Source organism: Dermacentor variabilis, chromosome 3, assembly GCF_050947875.1.
Source record: "Dermacentor variabilis isolate Ectoservices chromosome 3, ASM5094787v1, whole genome shotgun sequence".
NCBI lineage: Eukaryota > Metazoa > Arthropoda > Arachnida > Ixodida > Ixodidae > Dermacentor > Dermacentor variabilis.
Window position 1 is genome coordinate 151,133,376 of NC_134570.1, and position 19,070 is coordinate 151,152,445.

General features: G+C 48.1%; 1 protein-coding gene across 2 annotated transcripts in view; it reads right to left on the bottom strand.

Moving 5' to 3' along the window:
- The window catches only part of LOC142576394 (monocarboxylate transporter 9-like), a 69,182-nt gene that overhangs the window by 20,239 nt on the left and 29,873 nt on the right, over positions 1-19,070 (bottom strand). The window contains exon 2 of one of the 2 annotated variants that reach the window (XM_075686513.1): positions 869-1,079. In XM_075686513.1, coding sequence (XP_075542628.1) covers positions 869-1,079 — 211 coding nt within the window. Of the gene's footprint in view, positions 1-868; positions 1,120-19,070 lie in introns of both variants that reach the window. The other variant, XM_075686512.1, reaches the window with a different exon arrangement.

Here is a 19,070-nt window from a genome sequence, read left to right on the forward strand (position 1 = left end):
CTCTTTTGTAAAAAAATCGCACATATTGCACAATAATTTGTGGAACAATGATCTATAATATAGGTAAAAATTCTGTTGTTGCAGATATGCCGGGAATGGCGAGACCGCGGCAAAGATTGTTATGATAAATCCTGCCAAAATTTTAACGACAAATTGCGGATTTACCATTGAATTGACAGTTATTCAGATTGCACTTCAACAGTCGCAGAAACACGTGTGTGGTCGTAATCTACCTATTTTCCACAATTCTTTTCTGAAGCTGTGCAACAAAGTGCATATTTAGAGTACAGATGGGAACTCCACTCGTGGCCAAAATGTTTAGGCAACCATACTGCTACGGAACAGGAACATCGCCGATACACTGAGTTCTATAGAGCAGAATATCGAACTGATTTTGCATGACATAACATTTGCTAAGCATCTTCGCAAGATGCTCCAAAGAATTTGAATTATGACCCAAGAGATGGGCCAATGAAACAGCGCCATAGAATTCTGTGACGCAAAAAAAGGATTACCGCGATTAACAAAGGTCCTAACAAGAGAAAAAATAAGCGGGATGTAATCTGGGAATACTGCCATCACTCTCTCTGTTGATGGCAGTTGAGAAGCATTTTAAGCCAGCCACCAACAACCATGAAAACAGCATAGTATCTAATTGAGCCGCCTAGCTGGTTAACATTACTGGGACACGTTCGACTCATGGTGCATTGTTAGACCTTGAAACGCGAAAGCTCGTCAAATACGATGGGTGCAAACAGGTAAGTTGTATAGTATTTCGATTTTTTAGAGTTTTTAGAGTATTTAGAGAGTATACCCGCAAGCACGCAATCAAGCATCGAGACTGAGGAATATGGGTGAAGCTTATTACCCGCGCATCCACCAGAGATGGCGAGTGCAGTCTGCGGCCAGGCAGCTTTCTCGCGCCCAACGTGATGCTTTTCCATGAAGAGTACATACAGGTAACCATAGCTGCTTGAGGCTATGCACGAGAAGAAGGTGATGCAGGCAGTGGCTATAGGCACACCCCAGCACGTGTCCAAGTCCACGTAACGCCGCCGTCCAGTTGTGCCACTCTGCATCTGCAAGCCATATTTAGGATGTTGACGCACGGGGCATTCGCTGAAACACAGACAAAATAGTGTGGCTTTGTGACAGCACCACGACACGATGATCAATAAAGACGCAATAAGTTGGACTGCACAGGGTCTTCAAATCCGTTAACAAGAACTCGCCGTTAAACTGCTGACCTATCACCATATTCAGATTATTTGGCGATCTCATAAAACACGTCGTTTAATCTCGTATAAATAACTACCGCAATATTATCAATTTGTGTCGTCCTTACCAGCTTCGGTTAGGTAGGGGTTTCTTTTGCGAGACAAAACTGGAAATATTTTTCCCCGATCCTCATGTTAAACTCGACGTTGACAATCTGACTAATGCCATTTTTCTTGAGCCTTGGGTTTCGACAGAGTAGCATGTTAGTGCCTAATGTTAAAATTCTCCTGCTTTATCTTATGCCCTAACGTACTTTCTTGGATCTGCAAGTGCTTCACTAATCGTGCCCAGTAGGTATGTCTAGTTAACCATTTGTCTAAGCCCACATACCTGTCACCTGGTTTACGTCGAGGCTTTACGCTCGGCCTACTCTTATTCTTCATGTATATTAACCAGCTGCCCTGAATTTTTCTTATATTCGCTCGTTTGCTGACGACTATACTGTCTGCTGGACCATTACTAAGTCAAGCCATTTAACCAAACTGTATCTAATGAAGACCTCCACCGCATCCAGAAGTGGTTCCATGATGAGCAATGACATTGAACTGTACTAAATGTACAATTGTATCCTTCAGTCACCGCTGTAACTCATTTCTCTTGCCTTACAACTTCACTGAAAGACAACTTGAACTGGTATCCTTTTACAAATGTCTTGGCGTTACCTAATCTTATCATCTATCTTGGAACACACTTGTGGCCAACATCATCTCAGCAGGGATCAAAACATTGAGCTTTATTACACGTTATCTGCGCATTGGACAATATCTGAAACTTCTCGCTTATATATCATTAGTCGGATGAAAACTAGATTACGCGTCGTGTGTGTGGAATCCCTCCGATGTTGATCGCACCAACTGTATTCGATCAGTGCATAAGTGTAAAGCATAGTTAATTCATTATTTATTTATTTATTTATTAGTACCTCAAAGACCCTATTGAAGGGGTATTACATGAGGGGGTGGAATTTTAGCAGTACATTTCTTCTATGGACGATCTCAATGACGATGAGTCGATCTGATCAACGATGGCGTTTGGTAGGTCATTCCAGTCCCTTGCAGTATGGACGAAAAATGATGACAGTTGCTCAGAAGTGCGGGCAGGGGGAGGGTAGAGGGCCTTCCCGTGGTTTGTGCGATTGGAAATGCGATGTGCGGGGCTGATAATGGAGTTCAGAGATGGATGATAAAAGAATTTATGAAACAGACACCGTCTGGAAATTTTTCGGTGGTTCTCTAAAGTTGTGAGAAGAGCATTACGTTGTAGTTCAGTTACACTTACATCACAGGAATAGGCTGAGAAAATGAAACGAGATGAGCGATTTTTTACAGATTCGAGAGTAGTGGAAAGGTTATTACGATGAGAGTCCCAGATCGCTCATGCATATTCTAATTAGGGAGGGATAAGTGTTAAGTAAGCAAGGGATTTCACTGATGCGGGTGCTAGTCGCAGGGTTCGGCGAACGAAACCAAGGACGCGATTTGCCTCGTTAGTAACCTGTGATATATGAAAAGACCAATTTAGATCAGGTGTCAAATGGATGCCTAAATACTTGTAAGTTGATACTGAAGCGATTTCTGCATTCCCGATTAGATATCTTGAAGATGGTTGTGAGTGATGGTGGAATGATAGCAGCATTCTATGGAGGCGCGTTATTTTGTGCCAGTTGCACGCCCCAGTGGTGATGAACATTTTGAGAAATGCTGATAACAGCATGCATACTGCTGAAGGCAACGTTTATGAGGAGCTTTATATTCTCCTAAAGCAGTATGAACAGGCTATACTGATGCAAAATGAGTTTCTAGGCGAGTTATGCATTCCAGACAATTTTTCATCCGCATGATGAGATGCTTTACTTTGTGCGGCTGATCTAGTATTGCTTGTGGCACATCCCTTTTTGTGTGCGTTATTAAGCGAAAGCCTTACATCTCTGTTTTAAAGTCGCCCTGTCATCTACAGAAAATATCACGTGACCGAAAGAACGCCTGAAGCGAACCGGAGCATGTCATCATCATTATCAGCCTGGTTAGGCCCACCGCAGGGCAAAGGCCTCTCCCATACTTCTCCAACAACCCCGGTCATGTTCTAATTGTGGCCATGTCGTCCCTGCAAACTTCTTAATCTCATCCGCACACCTAACTTTCTGCCGCCCCCTGCTACGCTTCCCTTCCCTTGGAATCCAGTCCGTAACCCTTAATGACCATCGGTTATCTTCCCTCCTCATTACATGTACTGCCCATGCCCCCCATTTCGTTTTCTTGATTTCAACTAAGATGTCATTAACTTGCGTTCGTTCCCTCACCCAATCTGCTCTTTTCTTATCCCTTAACGTTACACCTATCATTCTTCTTTCCATAGCTCGTTGCGTCGTCCTCAATTTGAGCAGAACCCTTTTCGTAAGCCAGAGCATGTGCAGCCATGTAAAGAGTTGATTACTGATTACCAAATTAATGATTGGTTAATGATTGTGTGACGAAGAAGATCGGCAGGCTAAAAAGCCCCGTTGCCATCGCGACGAAGCCCGTCGCGACGATGCCAATCGACGACGCCGTTGACTGTTTGCAAGGTGCGGAGTTTTTTCCCTCCTTAGATCTCCGCTCAGGCTACTGGCAGGTGCCCATGGCTGACGCTGACTGTTCTAAAACTGCGTTTGTAACACCAGACGGCTTGTATGAATTCACTGTCATGCCGTTCGGTCTGTGCGACGCGCCCGCCACTTTTGAACGCATGATGGACGGCATCCTGCGCAGCCTGAAGTGGCACACTTGTCTCTGCTACGCCGACGACGTTGTAGTCTTTTCCCCTGATTTTCCGACCCATCTTTGCCGTTTACATCAAGTTTCGACCTGTCTCCGGAATTGTGGGCTCCAGCTCAACTTAAAAAAGTGCCGATTTGCAGCTCGAAAATTGACTATATTAGGCCATGTTATCTCCAAAGAAGGCATACTTCCTGATCCTGCTAAACTTCGTGCCGTATCCGAATTCCCGAAGCCCACTAACCTAAAAGCACTACGCAGCTTCATTGGCCTATGCTCCTATTTTCGACGTTTCGTTCGCAATTTCGCTACTGTGATCGCACCATTAAACCAACTCCACAGGGCGACAATGAACTTTCTGCTTGGTCGGAAGCCTCCGATGATGCCTTTACGACTCTTCGTCGCCTACTCACGTCTCCGCCGATCTTGCGCCATTTTGACCCAAGCGCACCTACAGAACTCCACACTGACGCCAGTGGTGTCGGCCTTGGTGCGGTGCTCGCGCAGCGTCAGAACCCTAATGCCGAATACGTGGTCGCTTATGCCAGTCGTATACTCACAAAAACTGAGGCCAATTACTCCGTAACAGAAAAAGAGTGCCTGACTATCGTATGGGCTCTTCAAAAATTTCGCCGATATCTCTATGGTCGACCCTTTGACGTGGTGACGGATCATCACGCTCTTTGCTGGTTGTCTAACCTCAAAGACCCGTCGGGCCGCCTCGCTCGGTGGGCCCTCCGAATTCAGGACTATGATATGCGTGTGATCTATCGCTCTGGACGCAGACACTCTGACGCCGATGCCCTCTCGCGCTTCCCAGTAACTTCCGACAGCAGTACTTCTACCTACACACCTGATATCTCCCCGCTTGACATCCTGGACATGGCCTGAGAGCAACGTAAAGACCAATGGATCGTCATGATATCGGACTTTTTGTCAAATCCTCTGACAGCTTCGGCACCTCGAGCGTTACGCCGACAGGCGCAGCATTTCACCATCTGCGACGGACTTTTGTACCGCCGCAACTACCACAATGACGGCCGCAAATAGCTCTTAGTAGTGCCCCGCCACCTTCGACAAGATTTATGCTCCGCTTTTCACTCTGATCCGCAGTGTGGTCACGGCGGAGTGTCGAAAACCTACACACGGCTTCGCCTACGATATTATTGGCGAGGGATGTACAACTTCGTCCACAAATACGTACGCTCCTGCATTGCCTGCCAATGCCGCAAATGTGTCCCGCATTTCTCCACCGCACCTCTCCAGCCGCTTCCCTGCCCAGCTCAGCCATTCGACCGTGTCGGCATTGATTTCTACGGGACTCTTCCACCTAGCTCCGGCAACCGATGGATTGTTGTCGCTGTAAATCATTTGACACGATATGCCGAAACCGCCGCCTTGCCTGCCGCATCAGCAAACGACATCGCCTCATTCATTCTCAACAGCTTTGTTCTCCGCCATGGCGCACCCCGGGAACTGCTCAGTGATCGGGGTAGCGTATTCCTCTCGGACGTCCTGCAGTCACTCCTATCTGAATGCCAAATTATTCACCGCACTACTACTGCTTATCATCCACAAACCAATGGCTTAACAGAACGATTCCACAGAACTCTTGGTGACATGCTATCAATGTATGTTGCGTCTGACCACTCCAACTAAGATCTTGTACTTCCATTCGTCACATACGCCTATAACACTGCCTCTCAAGCCACCGCCGGATTCTCACCATTCTTTCTGCTTTACGGCCGCCATTCCTCCAGCACCATTGATACGGTTCTCCCGTACGGGCCGGACCCTGCTGAGTGCTCACCTGTTTCTACGGTTGCTCAGTACGCCGAGAAATGCCGACAACTGGCCCGTTCTTTGACGTCTGCTCAACAGTGCCGCCAAAAAGAGCGCCATGACCTCAGCCCACCCCCTCACCCCTTCCCTATAGACTCACTCGTGTGGCTTTGGGTACCGCCTGTTGCTGCCCCTGGCTTTTCGTCCAAGCTCCTCCCAAAGTACCACGGGCCCTACCGCGTGGTTGCGCAACCATCACCTGTTAATTGCGTGGTCGAATTCGTGTCACCATCTCCCGATCTGTGTCTTCGGGGACGAGAGACTGTGCACATTGACCAGCTGAAGCCATATTACGATGCGCTCACCTCTTCCTAGATCGTCAGTATGGCTACTCTTCAATTCCGGGGGTGATTGCGACGAAGAAGATCGGCAGGCTAAAAAAGCCCCGTTGCCATCGCGTGGCTCATACCCAGTTCGTTCACTGGCTGCGCCCTAGCTTGGTCGCTGCTTCTCTAGGACCCGAATAAACCCCCTTTACAATTGGAATAAAATGAATCAAGGATTATCAAAGAGGATTAAGGTGTAGTAAAGAGAATTAAGGTGGATTAAAGCCGAAGAAGGTAGATAAGGGTGAGTGAAGATGGATTAGGGTGTGTTAGGGAGGATTATGGTGGAGTAGGGGAGTTAAAGTAAATAAAAAAGGTGTAGGGCGGATTAAAGAGGTTGAAGGTGCATTAGGGAGGCGTATGGCGGATTAAAGTTGTTGAAGATGGATTAGGGCGCATTATGGAGCATTTTTGTGGATTAGGCTGAATGAAGGATGATTACGTGAATTAGGAGGATAAAAGTGCATTAAGGAGGATTAGTGTGGATTAAAGTCGATAGAGGTGGATAATGATGAATTAAGAATTATTGTGGATTAAGGTGAATGAAAGAGGATTGGGGTGGATTAAAGTTGATGAACGAGGATGAAAGTGGATTATGTTGATTTAAGACGGATTAATGTACTATCAGCGTCAAATGAAACGTGAACTGCGGAGCGCGTGGCCCAAACGTAAGTGAAGGTATAGTGCTCGCCGTCCAGTCCACCATTGACAGGCGCGCACATCCGCTTTGGCCGCACTGCGCAATACTCCTCTAGGGAGATAATTTCGATTCTGTTCTGGTTCTTACATTTGACAGGTGAAAATGAAAAATAAAAATGAAGCTAAAATATTGCAGCTCCCGGGGAGTCTTGTCGCACAGATCGGTGAAACCACAAGTGCTGTCGGCGCGAACAGGGGTGCGCGTGGTCAGTTTGCACCGTCATCGCAAGGTAGATTCGCCCGCGCGGTTTGCAGTTTGTGCGCCACATTCGTTCTTTCGATCGGCAAACTTGCGCTGCGCGGTATCGCTGGCAGCCGCGGCGGCGGCCGGCGTGGGCGTTCCCAGCGCGTTTGGCCGTTTGACGTGAGAGAGAGAGGGAGAGAGACTCTTTATTAGAAAAACAAAGAATTTTGCCCGCGCGTATACAACCGCTGGCACGCTACTCTGTATAGAGATGGGGAATGGGATTAAAAGATTTCAGAAGAGAGTGGAAGAAAAAGAGAATAAAGATAAATTTGAAATGTGCAGGTGGACTTGATACCGATAGTTACACGTGAGATGGCTAGTAAACTTAGGCTTTTGTATATGAAATGTAGAATCTTTAAAGCTTTCCTATTAGACCAATTTCTGACAGGTGTTTCAACAATAAATCCGAAACCCACCACTGCTTTGAAGGCCGGGCTTTGGACCTAGGATGCTGGGTAACGTTAAAGGATCGTTGCAAATCATGTCCATTTGTTGCTCAAAAAATTGTTCCTCGTCGCGGTAGGCCTGGCATTCTAGTAATATGTGCCCCATTGTCTCTAAGTTGCCACAGTTATCACAGTAGGAGTTAGTGGTAAGCCCTATGCGGTACAGATAATTGTTCGTGTATGCCACGTTCAGTCGAAGACGATGGTACAATAAGTGTCAAGGAAGTGGTCGTGGAATTTTCTGTCTCATTTGTGGGGAAATGTACCGCAGGAAGTTATCTTGGTGAAGCGGCATATTCCAGATGTGGTCTTTTTCTTTATAGGCATATTTTTTCGCCATGTTTGAAGCGTCAGGTTTTGTAAAAAATTTTCTTTTTAAGTTACGGTATTGGAGTTCATTTCGGGCAGCTTCATCCACTTTTTCATTTCCCGAAATACCAGCATGGCCAGGTATCCACTGGAACTTGATGCACTTCGCAGAAAGCTTAGCCTTGTGGTGAACATAAGCAATGTCAAATGCTGCAGGTTGATTATTACAACGATTGTGTCTGTTCCACATACTTTGTAGGGCTGCTTTTGAATCCGTGAAAATCACCCATGTCGTTGGCGGCTGGTGTCGAAGTACATACGCAAGGGCCTCCTTTATGCTAGCTCTGCTGATGCAGATGATGTCGTTCGCTCAAGACGAAACGAGACTCGTTGCCCTGTAGAGGGAACAAAAAATCCACACTATGAGCGATGTGGAGTTGTAGAGCCATCAGTGAAAATGTGCGTTACGGCTGCGTATTTTTTTGTGCATATATTCCAAAGGTATTCGATAAGTCGCAGCATGAGGCATTTTCTTTTTCGCCCTGATTCCAGGGATATAAGCACGATAACCAGTGGGGACAGCGTGCATGGTGAAATGTTTCGTGGCATAATTTGCCACGCCTGAGCAGGAGTCGAAATAGATATGCTTCCGACGGCCTGTCCAAAGCTTGATGTGGCAGGGGTTCTAGAAATATCTTTTAAAAAGTGGGTGTTCGTATGAATGATGCGTCGGAGGTGAATTCGAATTGTCTCCTGTGAAGATAGCACTTCAAGAGGCAGGCATCCAGCTTCTGCTACATTTCCTGAGCGGGATGACCCTTCGGAAGGCCTAGACATGCGCAAAGGCAGTTGTTCCGTGCTGCCTCAAGTTTTCTCTTGATTGTGGGAGATATATTGTGCAGGATCGGGAGGTAATACTGTTGTGTTCCGTCGACGTAGGTCTTATGGAGAAGCACCCTTGATCGACAGCTGCTGCCCCACTGTGATCCGGCTAAAAATCGGAATACGGGCGACACCGAGGAAATCTTCTCACTCAGTTTTTCACTTTAGGCGACCATGTGAGGTTCGTATTGATCGTCACTCCAAGAAACCTTTGCGTCTTGACGTATGGAAGGGTACGACCTCCCAATACTAGTGAGTATTTCTCCATACACCTCCGCGTGGAAGCCATAGCAACGCTTTTGTCGGGGGACAATTTCAGACCCCTTGGATTTAGGTAGGCCGATATGTTTGCCAGCGCTCTCTGGAGACGTCATTGGGTGGTACTGCGGGAAATTGCCGCACTCCAAATGCAGATGTCGTCCGCATACAGTGTGTTTTGACGCCACGGGGCAGGTTTCTTCTAAGATGAATGAGGAATAAATTAAATAATACCGGGCTTAACACAGCTCCTTGTGGCACTCCCTTCTCGACGGTATAAAGCGTCGTGGGGCCATTCGGGGTACACATTATAAGTTGGCGTCCTTGAAGATAGTCTTCACTCCATGCATAAAGCCGTCCTCCCAGACCAAGGGTTTCCAAAGCATCAAGTATTGCTTTATGATAGACCGAATCATATGCTGCCTTAATGTCCAAAAATAATGCAATAGGTTTGTTTCCACAGACCAATTCCTCTTCAATTGAGGAGACCATAGAGTTTCTCACTATAACACCTAGAGGGTAATCTGGCGCCACCGTCTATGGGAGTTTCTTAAGGGGGCACCGTACCGTCATGGGAATGACGGTATATGTGTCTGCGAGGCTCGTGTTGGCTGGTGTTGTAAGAGGCTTCGTCTAAAGGGTGAATATGGCTACGCAAATAACGCGTTCTCAAAGTAAAATCTTCATAAAATGTTTCCATTCACGCATATTACATCTTTACTCACCCACCCAAGCGAAGAAAAGCAAGAACAGACGACCAACTGTTTCAAAGCGAGCGCGAACCTTGTCGTCTGTCCTCCAACTTTAGCGGCCCGCTGATACTTTTTACGTAACATGTAGTCGTACACACAATAACAAGTTCTCATAGTTAAACAAAACATGTTTTCGAGTAATAATAAAGCTAAAACAGCTTTTCACGTGCTGTTTTAGTAGAAAGTGAATCATTGTGACAGACGGAACGGTACTTGCCAAGCTCGTCTTCAAGGTGTCCTGTCTCTACGAGAACGATGCCAATCCGAAGTCACAATATACCAGCATTCCCATGCATACCACAGCGCAGCAGCGCCAGATTTCCCACTAGGTAATGTAGTGAGAAACTCTATGGAGGAGACCAAGGCAATGACATTATCAACTGCGGACCTATTTTGCCGGAAGCCATTCATTTCCTCCGGGTAAACTTTTGTAGTTTCTAGGAACCAAATTAGTCGTTTGTGAATCATTTTTTCGAATAGCTTGCCTACGCAGCTAAGCAGAGATGTGGGTCTGAAGGAGGCGTAATTTGTCGGCTGCTTCCCTGGCTTCAGAACAGGAATAATTTTGGCAAGCTTCCATTCCGTGGTAACCTTCCCAGTTGTCACCCCCCCCCCCTTGAGGCATTGTAGTACTCCAGAAGGCGTAGGCGCGATGAGTGGCATAGATTTGCGAGCGCTTCATAATTCACACCGTCATGGCCATGTGATGATCTCTTGTTTGCGTCGCCGATCGCTGCCGTGAGTTTTTCAATTGTATATGGTAATTCAGAGTCAGGAAGGGCCGATCGAGGTGCAATAGGCTGGTGACTTGCAATTTGCCGAGAAGGTTGTGTCCCGCGAGAAAGAAGCCTATACCGTACTGCTCTGCCACCTCTTTGAGGGATACGCGCTCATGTAATGAGCGGGCGATAAAAGGATAAAGCTGTTGCGGCTCTTTGCGAATGCCTCTGACGACTCGCCAGATTTTGCTCAGCGGTTGTCGTATGTCCAGTGTCCCACAAAAGTACCTCCACCTTTTTCGCTTCAGTTTGGTGAGGTAACGCCATATATGTCTTTGTGCCTGTCGACAAGCTCTGAGGTCTTCGGTATTCTTAGTATGTACGGCCTTCCTTTGGGCACGCCTTCGAATGGCACATAACCTTTCGAATTCTTCATCGTTTGTAGGCACATTACAGCTTCCCAGTCTGCCGATTTCAGTTTAACTTTTCTGGGCGACATCGGAAAACGAAGGGCAGAGATTAGGATCGGGTAGTGATCACTACCTCGAGGCTCGAAATCTGCACACCACCCAAACATAAGGGCAACTTGACTTGATGCGAATGTAACGTCAATGCAGCTAACGGTTTTCGGATTTTCAAGTATGTTATGCTGCCATTGTTCAAGGGCTCTATATTGTATCTTGCACGAAGCTTCGCCAGCTTAGCACCCAGAAAACATGTATGTGAACTGCCCCAGATCTCCTTATGTGCGTTAAAATCGCCACGAATAGTATCTGAAGATTGAGTGCTTGTCAACAAGTTTTCCAATCTTGACACGTCGAAAGGTGATCCTGATTCCAAGTAGACGCCGATCAGAATAAACACTTTAGATGCAATCACTATGGTTGAGCAAATATATTCATTCTTGTCCTGTGGTGCTATGTCAATCACAGAGAGAGGCACGTCGTTGCGAAATCCAACGAGCAGTCGGCTAATTCCGTTTTGTCGCCTTGAGAGATGAAAATTATAACCTTTTATCCTAAACAGCTCGTAGACGCGAGACTCGGAAATAACCATAAAAGGGAATCGGTAGACACGCGCAAGGTAGTTGAAGTCTGCTAACTTCGAGCGCAAGCCGCGAGCGTTACACTGGAATATAGTACATGTGCGGAAGTGTTTGTTGGTGGTCACCACTTGTGAAGCGATGGTTGGCGAAGCCATCGTTGTTACTGCGAAGAATCACGGCGTTGCGCCGTGAAAGAAGACGACATCAGTGGTTTCAAAGCCAGGATGGCCTCAATCTCAGGGTTTTAAACAATAGACTGGCACGGAGAATAGCCTTGATTGCTGCGAACATCATGGGAATCAGCACACTTGATATCTCATTTACAGCGCTACCATCTAACTGCTTTTCTCGGTTCTTCATGTTCTTCTGCTGCGAACTTGGGGATACTTGTTGTTGTTGTGAGCTTGCGGCTATATCTTTTGAGGACTTTGATAGACTCTTTGCAGATGAAGGACTTTGCTGGTTTTCTCTCACGACTCAGGCGAAGGATTTTTTCGATCAAGGAAGAAAGCTGGGCTAGTTGGTGTGACATCAGTAATCGAAAGACTAGCGCAAATAACAGGGACACAGAAAGAGGAGGCGACAGGACGAGCGCTAATACTGTCGCCTCCCCTGTATGTGTCCATGTTATTTGCGCTAGTCTTTTGAATAATGACTTTTTCGAAGCCGTGTCGCTAAGCTGCACCGTGTCGTGTTGCTTTTGGTTTCGGATCCGGATTCGGTGTTGGTTCTCGTCGTTTCCGCACTTTTCCGGGGATTTGCTCCATTGTCAAGGGTGGCTGATTTCTTTTTGGTACACCCTCCGTATGATGCAACATGCTCAACTACACAGTTTGCACATCGAGGCTGGGAACGTGACGTACACTGCTTATGCGTATGTGCAATAGAGCATATCTTGCAGCGTATGGGGCCTTTACAGTACTTCGCTATATGCCCATATATTTGACATCTGGAACATTGAGTAGCGGACCCCGTGTATTCCATCACAGTATCACTGTAGAAACCAAGCGACACTCGGTTTGGTAAAGGGGCGTCCTTGGAGAATTCAAGGATGACCGAGCGTCTTCGGGTTTCCGTTACCACGCGATCTCATTAGGGAAGTACAAAACTTGCCTTTTAGCAGATATGACTCCTTGTTCGCTCAAATGCTGCTTGAGGTCGTCATCCGAGTACTCAACAGGAACGCCCTGTATCCTCCCGTACGGGGCAGAGTAGGAGTATGGAACTCGATGTTCTACAGGAATACCCGATAGATCTGTCAATGTGAGGGGGCGATTAGCAGCAGGAAGTGTAGACACTGTCACCATGAGGCTGCCATTCTTGCTGAGACGATGGCTGAGTATCTTTCCTTGAGCTGTCGTCACGACCGCAGAAGCCAGAAGATTTGAGTTTACTTTCCATAAGCTGCTGTCAGGCTGAGTTGGCTTGAATATAACAGGAACACCTGCGGCTCTTTTCTTTTTGTAAGAGAACAGTGAAGGCTGTCTGGTTCATCTCTTTGTTGTCTCCTGTAGATTCCCTTGTCTCAAGCTCATCTTCACGTAGGCTCTCCCTTGCTTGCTCATTTTCTCTGTGGTCTACAGAAGGAACATATTGATCTGATTGCTGATTTCTTGCGATGGATGCCATTAGAGCATCACGACGGGCGGGCGACGGCGGAGGCTCGCCGCGCTGCTTTGGTCCGGTGCGCTTCGGCAGCTGCTTGCTGTGCTTCTCTCGCGGGATGGTGAGCCCCAGACTGGCGTTCGGTGAGAGAGAGGCACAAAAAGCAAAAATGAACTCTACACTTGTTAAAAAAAGACTTAAAATTACAGACGGGCTTTCGCAAGCGAGCCTATCGCTCGACGTCTTCTTCTAGACATGTTTTCACTCTCAAACCTGCAGCGCTTCGCTTTTACCACAGCGTCGCAGCGTTATCGGCGTTTGTGCATGAGACAAAGGATGAGTAAATATCACCGGGTTATGCTCCATGTCCAAGGAAACTCTTTCCAGATTCGCCTGTCTATAGTGATCAGCAGAACGTTTTCTGCATGCCTAAGACAATACGGAAATCTACCAGCGTCACGCAAAGAAAAAATGCCGAGCCTTTCGTCCGAAGAGAGAGTGCGAATTGTTTTGCTTTACGGGCACCAAGTACGTCAGCGAGAAATTGCCAGGATTAGGAATCGCTCTTTGCCTACAGTTAATAGAATTTTCCAGGCATTCCGTGATGATGAACGCCTCTGGAACCTCCCCCGTGGACACAGGCAACGGGTGACGTACAGCGAGGACCTACTTGTCATACAAGCTGCGGAAGACGCCCCTTTCCTTAACTTTTAAATCTTGAGAGATCTAAGAGAGCTTGTGATGTAATGTCAGCAATTCACGCACGCCATGAGCGCATGCGTCAATGCCGGAGTCACATGACGTCACGCCAAAGTTGACTACTTAAACAACTAACTGAATAAATTTGCGTTCAATTCTGTTCCTGCGTCCATTATTTCAGTGTCGACGAGGATTAACCCTACGGCCAGGGTAAACAATGGCGACGCAAGCCAGGCCACCTATTTTTGACGAAGGGGACGACAAGTGGGACGCATGTCAGGTGCGATTAGGACCTTTTTTCGAAGCCCACGAGATTGCAGATCCGAAGAAGCGTCGGGCCTTACTTGTTGCCGCCCTTAGTACCAAGACGGTAGACCTCCTGGCAGGCCGTCGTACGCCTGACAAGATTCAGGATCTGACGCACTAAGCAGCAGTTAAAAAAACTGGCCGAGTAATTTGCACCGAATTGCAACGAGATAGCCGAGTCTTATCGGTTTTTCAGAAGGAATCAACAAGCTGACGAGTCGACCAGCGACTTCATTGCCGGGCTACAGAAGATGGCTAATAGGCGAAATTTTGGCCAGGCGCTAGAGAGAATGCTGCACGACAGGCTTGTCTGCGGTCTACGGGATACAGAAGTGCGTCGCAATCTGTTAGCAAGGCACACTGCCATGCTGCAGGAAGCAGAGGATGCCGCGCTAGCCGCTGAGATAGAGGCACGCAACGTACAACAGGTGATAGATGGAGCAATCAAAGAGGGCGTCCGCGCAGTACGAACGAAGCAAGAGCGGCATTTCTCCAGAAGACCACAGCCAGACAGGATGGCAAAATCGAACAATGAAGTCCAGACCGGCTGCCTTTGCTGCGGGAGCGGCAGCCACAAGACCGCCAAATGCAGGTTCCTCCGCATTAAGTGTTTCTCTTGTCGGAAGAGGATAGTGACATGGCCAACTTATGCCCAGCATCGCCACCGCTGGCCCATACTTGACAAGTCGTCATTTCAACTGAATTGCTTCCCAGAGAGCCTACTGGACCACTGAAAGTTCCTGTCACCTACGATGGGAAAAACGCCAAGGCGACGCTTGTGGTGATCGGCTGCTCAGGCCCAAACCTGTGTGGGCGAGACATAATTCAAGCATTCTAGCTGACTGGAGTCCTAGTGCTCGACGTGGACGTCAACGAACGTAAGCCGCCAGCTGCTGACGAAATTGCCATTGCTGCTACGCTAAGGAGGGAATATGCCGACCTGTTTTTGTCAGGGCTAGGATTAATCAAGGGGTCTCGGGTTCATTTACAGTTACGCGAAGGAACCGTACCGCGATTCTCTAAGTCCCGTTCTATACCGTAAGCGCTACAAGAGCCTGTAAATGCAGAAATCAGAAGGTTGTCTGACACGGGCATGCTGACGCAGGTCGCTAGCGCCGAGTGGGCTGCACCACTCGTTCCCGTCGTCAAGAAGGACGGCTTCATCCGCTTGGGTGGTGATTTTAGAACGACAGTTAACACAGCATGCCACACGGAACAATATCCGCTGCCAAAGATAAGGGATATATTTGCGTAGCTCAGCGGAGGGGAACTATTCAGTACAATAGATTTGAAGGATGCATACTGAAGTGACGGAACGTAGCCGGCGGGTAGGGGCAAATCAAAGGACGCTTTCTTGCTTGGTGTTGCTAGTTTTATAGCGAAACAGAAAAGGGTCACATGACTGGACATGACAGCAAGAGTGCGACACGTGTAATCTGTCTTGGTTATGCTATACATCAGCACGCCGGCTTGATAACACTACATCCCTTGCCCCTAAGCTGGAGTAAGTGAGACGATCTGGGGGCTTCTGTAGGCGAGTCGAACGACGTGGTGGCTGTTGGTCTTCGGCTTGAGAGCCGACATCCCGTGCGTCTGAAATTTCATGAGCTGCGACCTGCTTGGCGCTACACTGAGCTTCGTCGCCGGTCTGGACTTCGCTCGGCTTGCTAGGTGACAACCCTGTGCCGAGACGTGGCCGGAGTTGGTCTACGTGGCGCCGCTGCGATCCCTCCGGTGTTTCCAGTGTAACCATGCGTGCTCCCGTCGTGGACACTACTGTCGCCGGCATCCACTTCCGAGCAGACTGAAACTGGCGTGACCATACTTGCCTGCCAGGTTGATACCGTGTTGGTGCTTTTGCCGCTCCTAGAACAGGTTCGCCGGAACCATCATTTTCTGTCACCTTTTTGTCTGTCAGTGAAGCTGTCAGCCTGCTTCGGGGACGGAAGCCCAACAGCAGTTCTGCGGGCGATTTTCCTCCTTCCAATGTTGTCGTTCTATAACGAAATAAAAAACTTAATTAGTCGCTCCTGTAATGTACCTGCCGGATTCTTTCGAAGTCCTTCCTTTACTGTCCGTACAGCCCGTTCCGCCAATTCATTTGACAGAAGATGGTATGGGGCTGTTCTGATGTGTTTCACTTGGCTTTCCTTCAAGAAACTGGACATAGTGGCACTTGAAAACTGTGGTCCGTTATCAGATACTAAGCAGTAGGGCAGGCCGAAACGTGCGAAAATACCTTGAAGTACTTTAATGGTCGTCTCCGCTGTGGCGGCCTTCAAAGATATGGCCTCAATCCACTTCGTCTCGGCATCCACTAACACAAAAACTTGGCAGCCACTGATGGGGCCCGCGAAGTCCATATGCAACCTGTACCATGGTTTCTTGCTCGCCGGCCATGGAGACGGAACTTCAGCAGCCGGCATGTGCCAACATTGTGTACACTGAGGGCAGCTTATAACCAACACTTCGATGTCCCTATGTAGTCTAGGATACCAAGAAAAGGTTCGCGCTGTGCGCTTCATGGCACTGATACCGGGGCGACTTTAGTGCAGTTCCTTTAGCATGCATTGCCCAGACATGTTTCTCCGGTTTTCGCTGCTAGAGCAGAAGCTTCTGCCTCCGCCAAGGTCAACTTCTTCTGAGACAACATGTGTCGTCGAGCTTGTTTTTCACGGATTCCGCAGACAATCCGACCCCGTAACACGCGATCCAAAAACTTATCGAAACTGGAATCTCTTGCAAGACGTCTCAGGTCGGTTATGTAGTCCCGTACCTTTTCGCCTTCTGCTTGGTTCCTCATGAAAAAAAGCATAGCTCGCTGCTATCTCATTGACTTGGGGATCGAAGTGGATGTCCAGGTGCTGTACGACGGCCTCATAGCTCAGGTGGTTTACCGATTCTGACTGGCACTGGCCTTGAATTACGCTAACCACGTTGTCACTTAGTGCTGTCACAAGAACCAGCTACCAATAGATGACGCGGCAGAAGCTGCTGGTGGTAAACACGCCAAAAGGGTTGTATAGCTTCAACCGGCTACCGTTTGGGGTGGCGTCAGCACCGCTGGTTTTTCAGAAGCAAATGGAAGCACTGTTGCAAGGTCTACCGGGTGTGCAAGTGTATTTAGACTATGTGGTGGCCGCCGAGAAAAGAGGAAAATGTTACACGTTGCGCAAGGTGTTCCAGCGGTTCAAGGAAGCCGGTGTTAAGCTTCACCCAATCAAATGCAGATTCAGTCAGCCGGAGGTGGCGTTCCTTGGTACCCGCATTAGCGCAAAAGGCCTGAGACCAAAGACGGAAAACATCGACGCGCTCTTACGAAGGCCTCCACCTACGTGTGTAACGGAACTTCGCGCCCTACTGTCTTCTTACGTATTACAATACATTCTTGGAGAACTTGGCTACAGCGCTTGCGCCGTTATATGAGTTATTAAGAAATGACAGGCCTTGACAATGGGAAGCTCAGCAAGAAATTGTATAAGAGGTAGTGAAGCGGTTTATAAAGGAGCTGCAGATTTTGACCCACTATGACCCAACAAAAGCACTCATTTTGGAAACGGACGCGTCCTCATGCGGTATCGCAACCGTCTTGTGCCACAGAGTGGACGGCGTAAACCAACCAATCTGGTTTCGATCTCGCATCCTCTCTTCACCCGAGCGAAATTATGGTCAGATTGAGCGCGAATCCTTAGCGGTAGTATTTCGGCGTGACGAAGTTTCGCGAATATTTCCTGGGAATCCAATTTACTTTGGTCACAGATCATAAGCCGCTGATGCGTCTTGTTAGACCCGATGAATCAATAGCACCCTTGGCTGCAGCAAGGATACAGCGTTGGGCTATTTTACTCGTTGGTTACAAGTATTCCATTCAGTAAAAACCGGGAAAGTACATAATTATAGCGGATGCATTGAGCCGTCTTCCCGCGCAAGCGCCATGATGACAAGACAGTGAAGTCAATGTTGAAAGAATAACTAGAGCACGTGCTGCTAACATACCATCTGAACACAGGGCTGGTGTCGTCGCACAATTTGGCCGAAATGACGGCACGCGATGGCACGCTCATGGCGGCTATGCGTTATGTTCGGGAAGGCAGGCCAAAGAAATTGCCGGCAACACAAGCACCATTACGGCCTATGTTCCGAAAGAAAGACGAGCTGACATATAGCCATGGTATTGTTTATTGGGGCCATCGGGCCGTGATACCCGCCGAAGCTCGGGAATCAATGCTGCAGCTGCTGCACGATACCCATCAAGGCATGTCAGCGATTAAAAATCTGGCTCGGGCACTTTTCTGGTATCCCGGACTTGACAAGGATATCCAGAATATCGTACACGCATGTGCAGTGTGCCAGCAAAACTGCAGCATGCCACGCGCAAGAGCCGGTTCCGTGGCCGGACACATTTGAGCGATGGTCTGGAATCCACGTTGATATCGCAGGACCAGTCGAAGGGCGAATGTTGATGATCGTAGTGGATTCGCATACCAAATGGATCGAGGTTGTTCCGCTGAATGTAACCAGCGCGGATAACACTGTTGATGCCTTGCGGCGCATATTCAGCAGATTTGGGTTGCCACGAAGAGATGTCCCCGACAACCGGGCCCAGTTTACAAGTAGACAATTCCGCCAATTCATGGAAGGTAATGGCACAGTACACCTACGATCTCCTCCATATCATCCGCAATCCAACGGGCAGGGAGAAAGGGCAGTGTGCACTGTTAAAGAAGGTCTGCGCAAAAACGTGCATAGTACCCTTGAAAGGCGCCTGACCCGATGGCTACTGCGTTATCGGCGCACCCCACTCCAAAAGGAAATACACCTGGCTTCTTTCTTCTTGGTTTCGAACCACGTACGGTTGGATAATGTGGTGTCACGACCTTTTTATGCTGCAGGTGCACTTCACC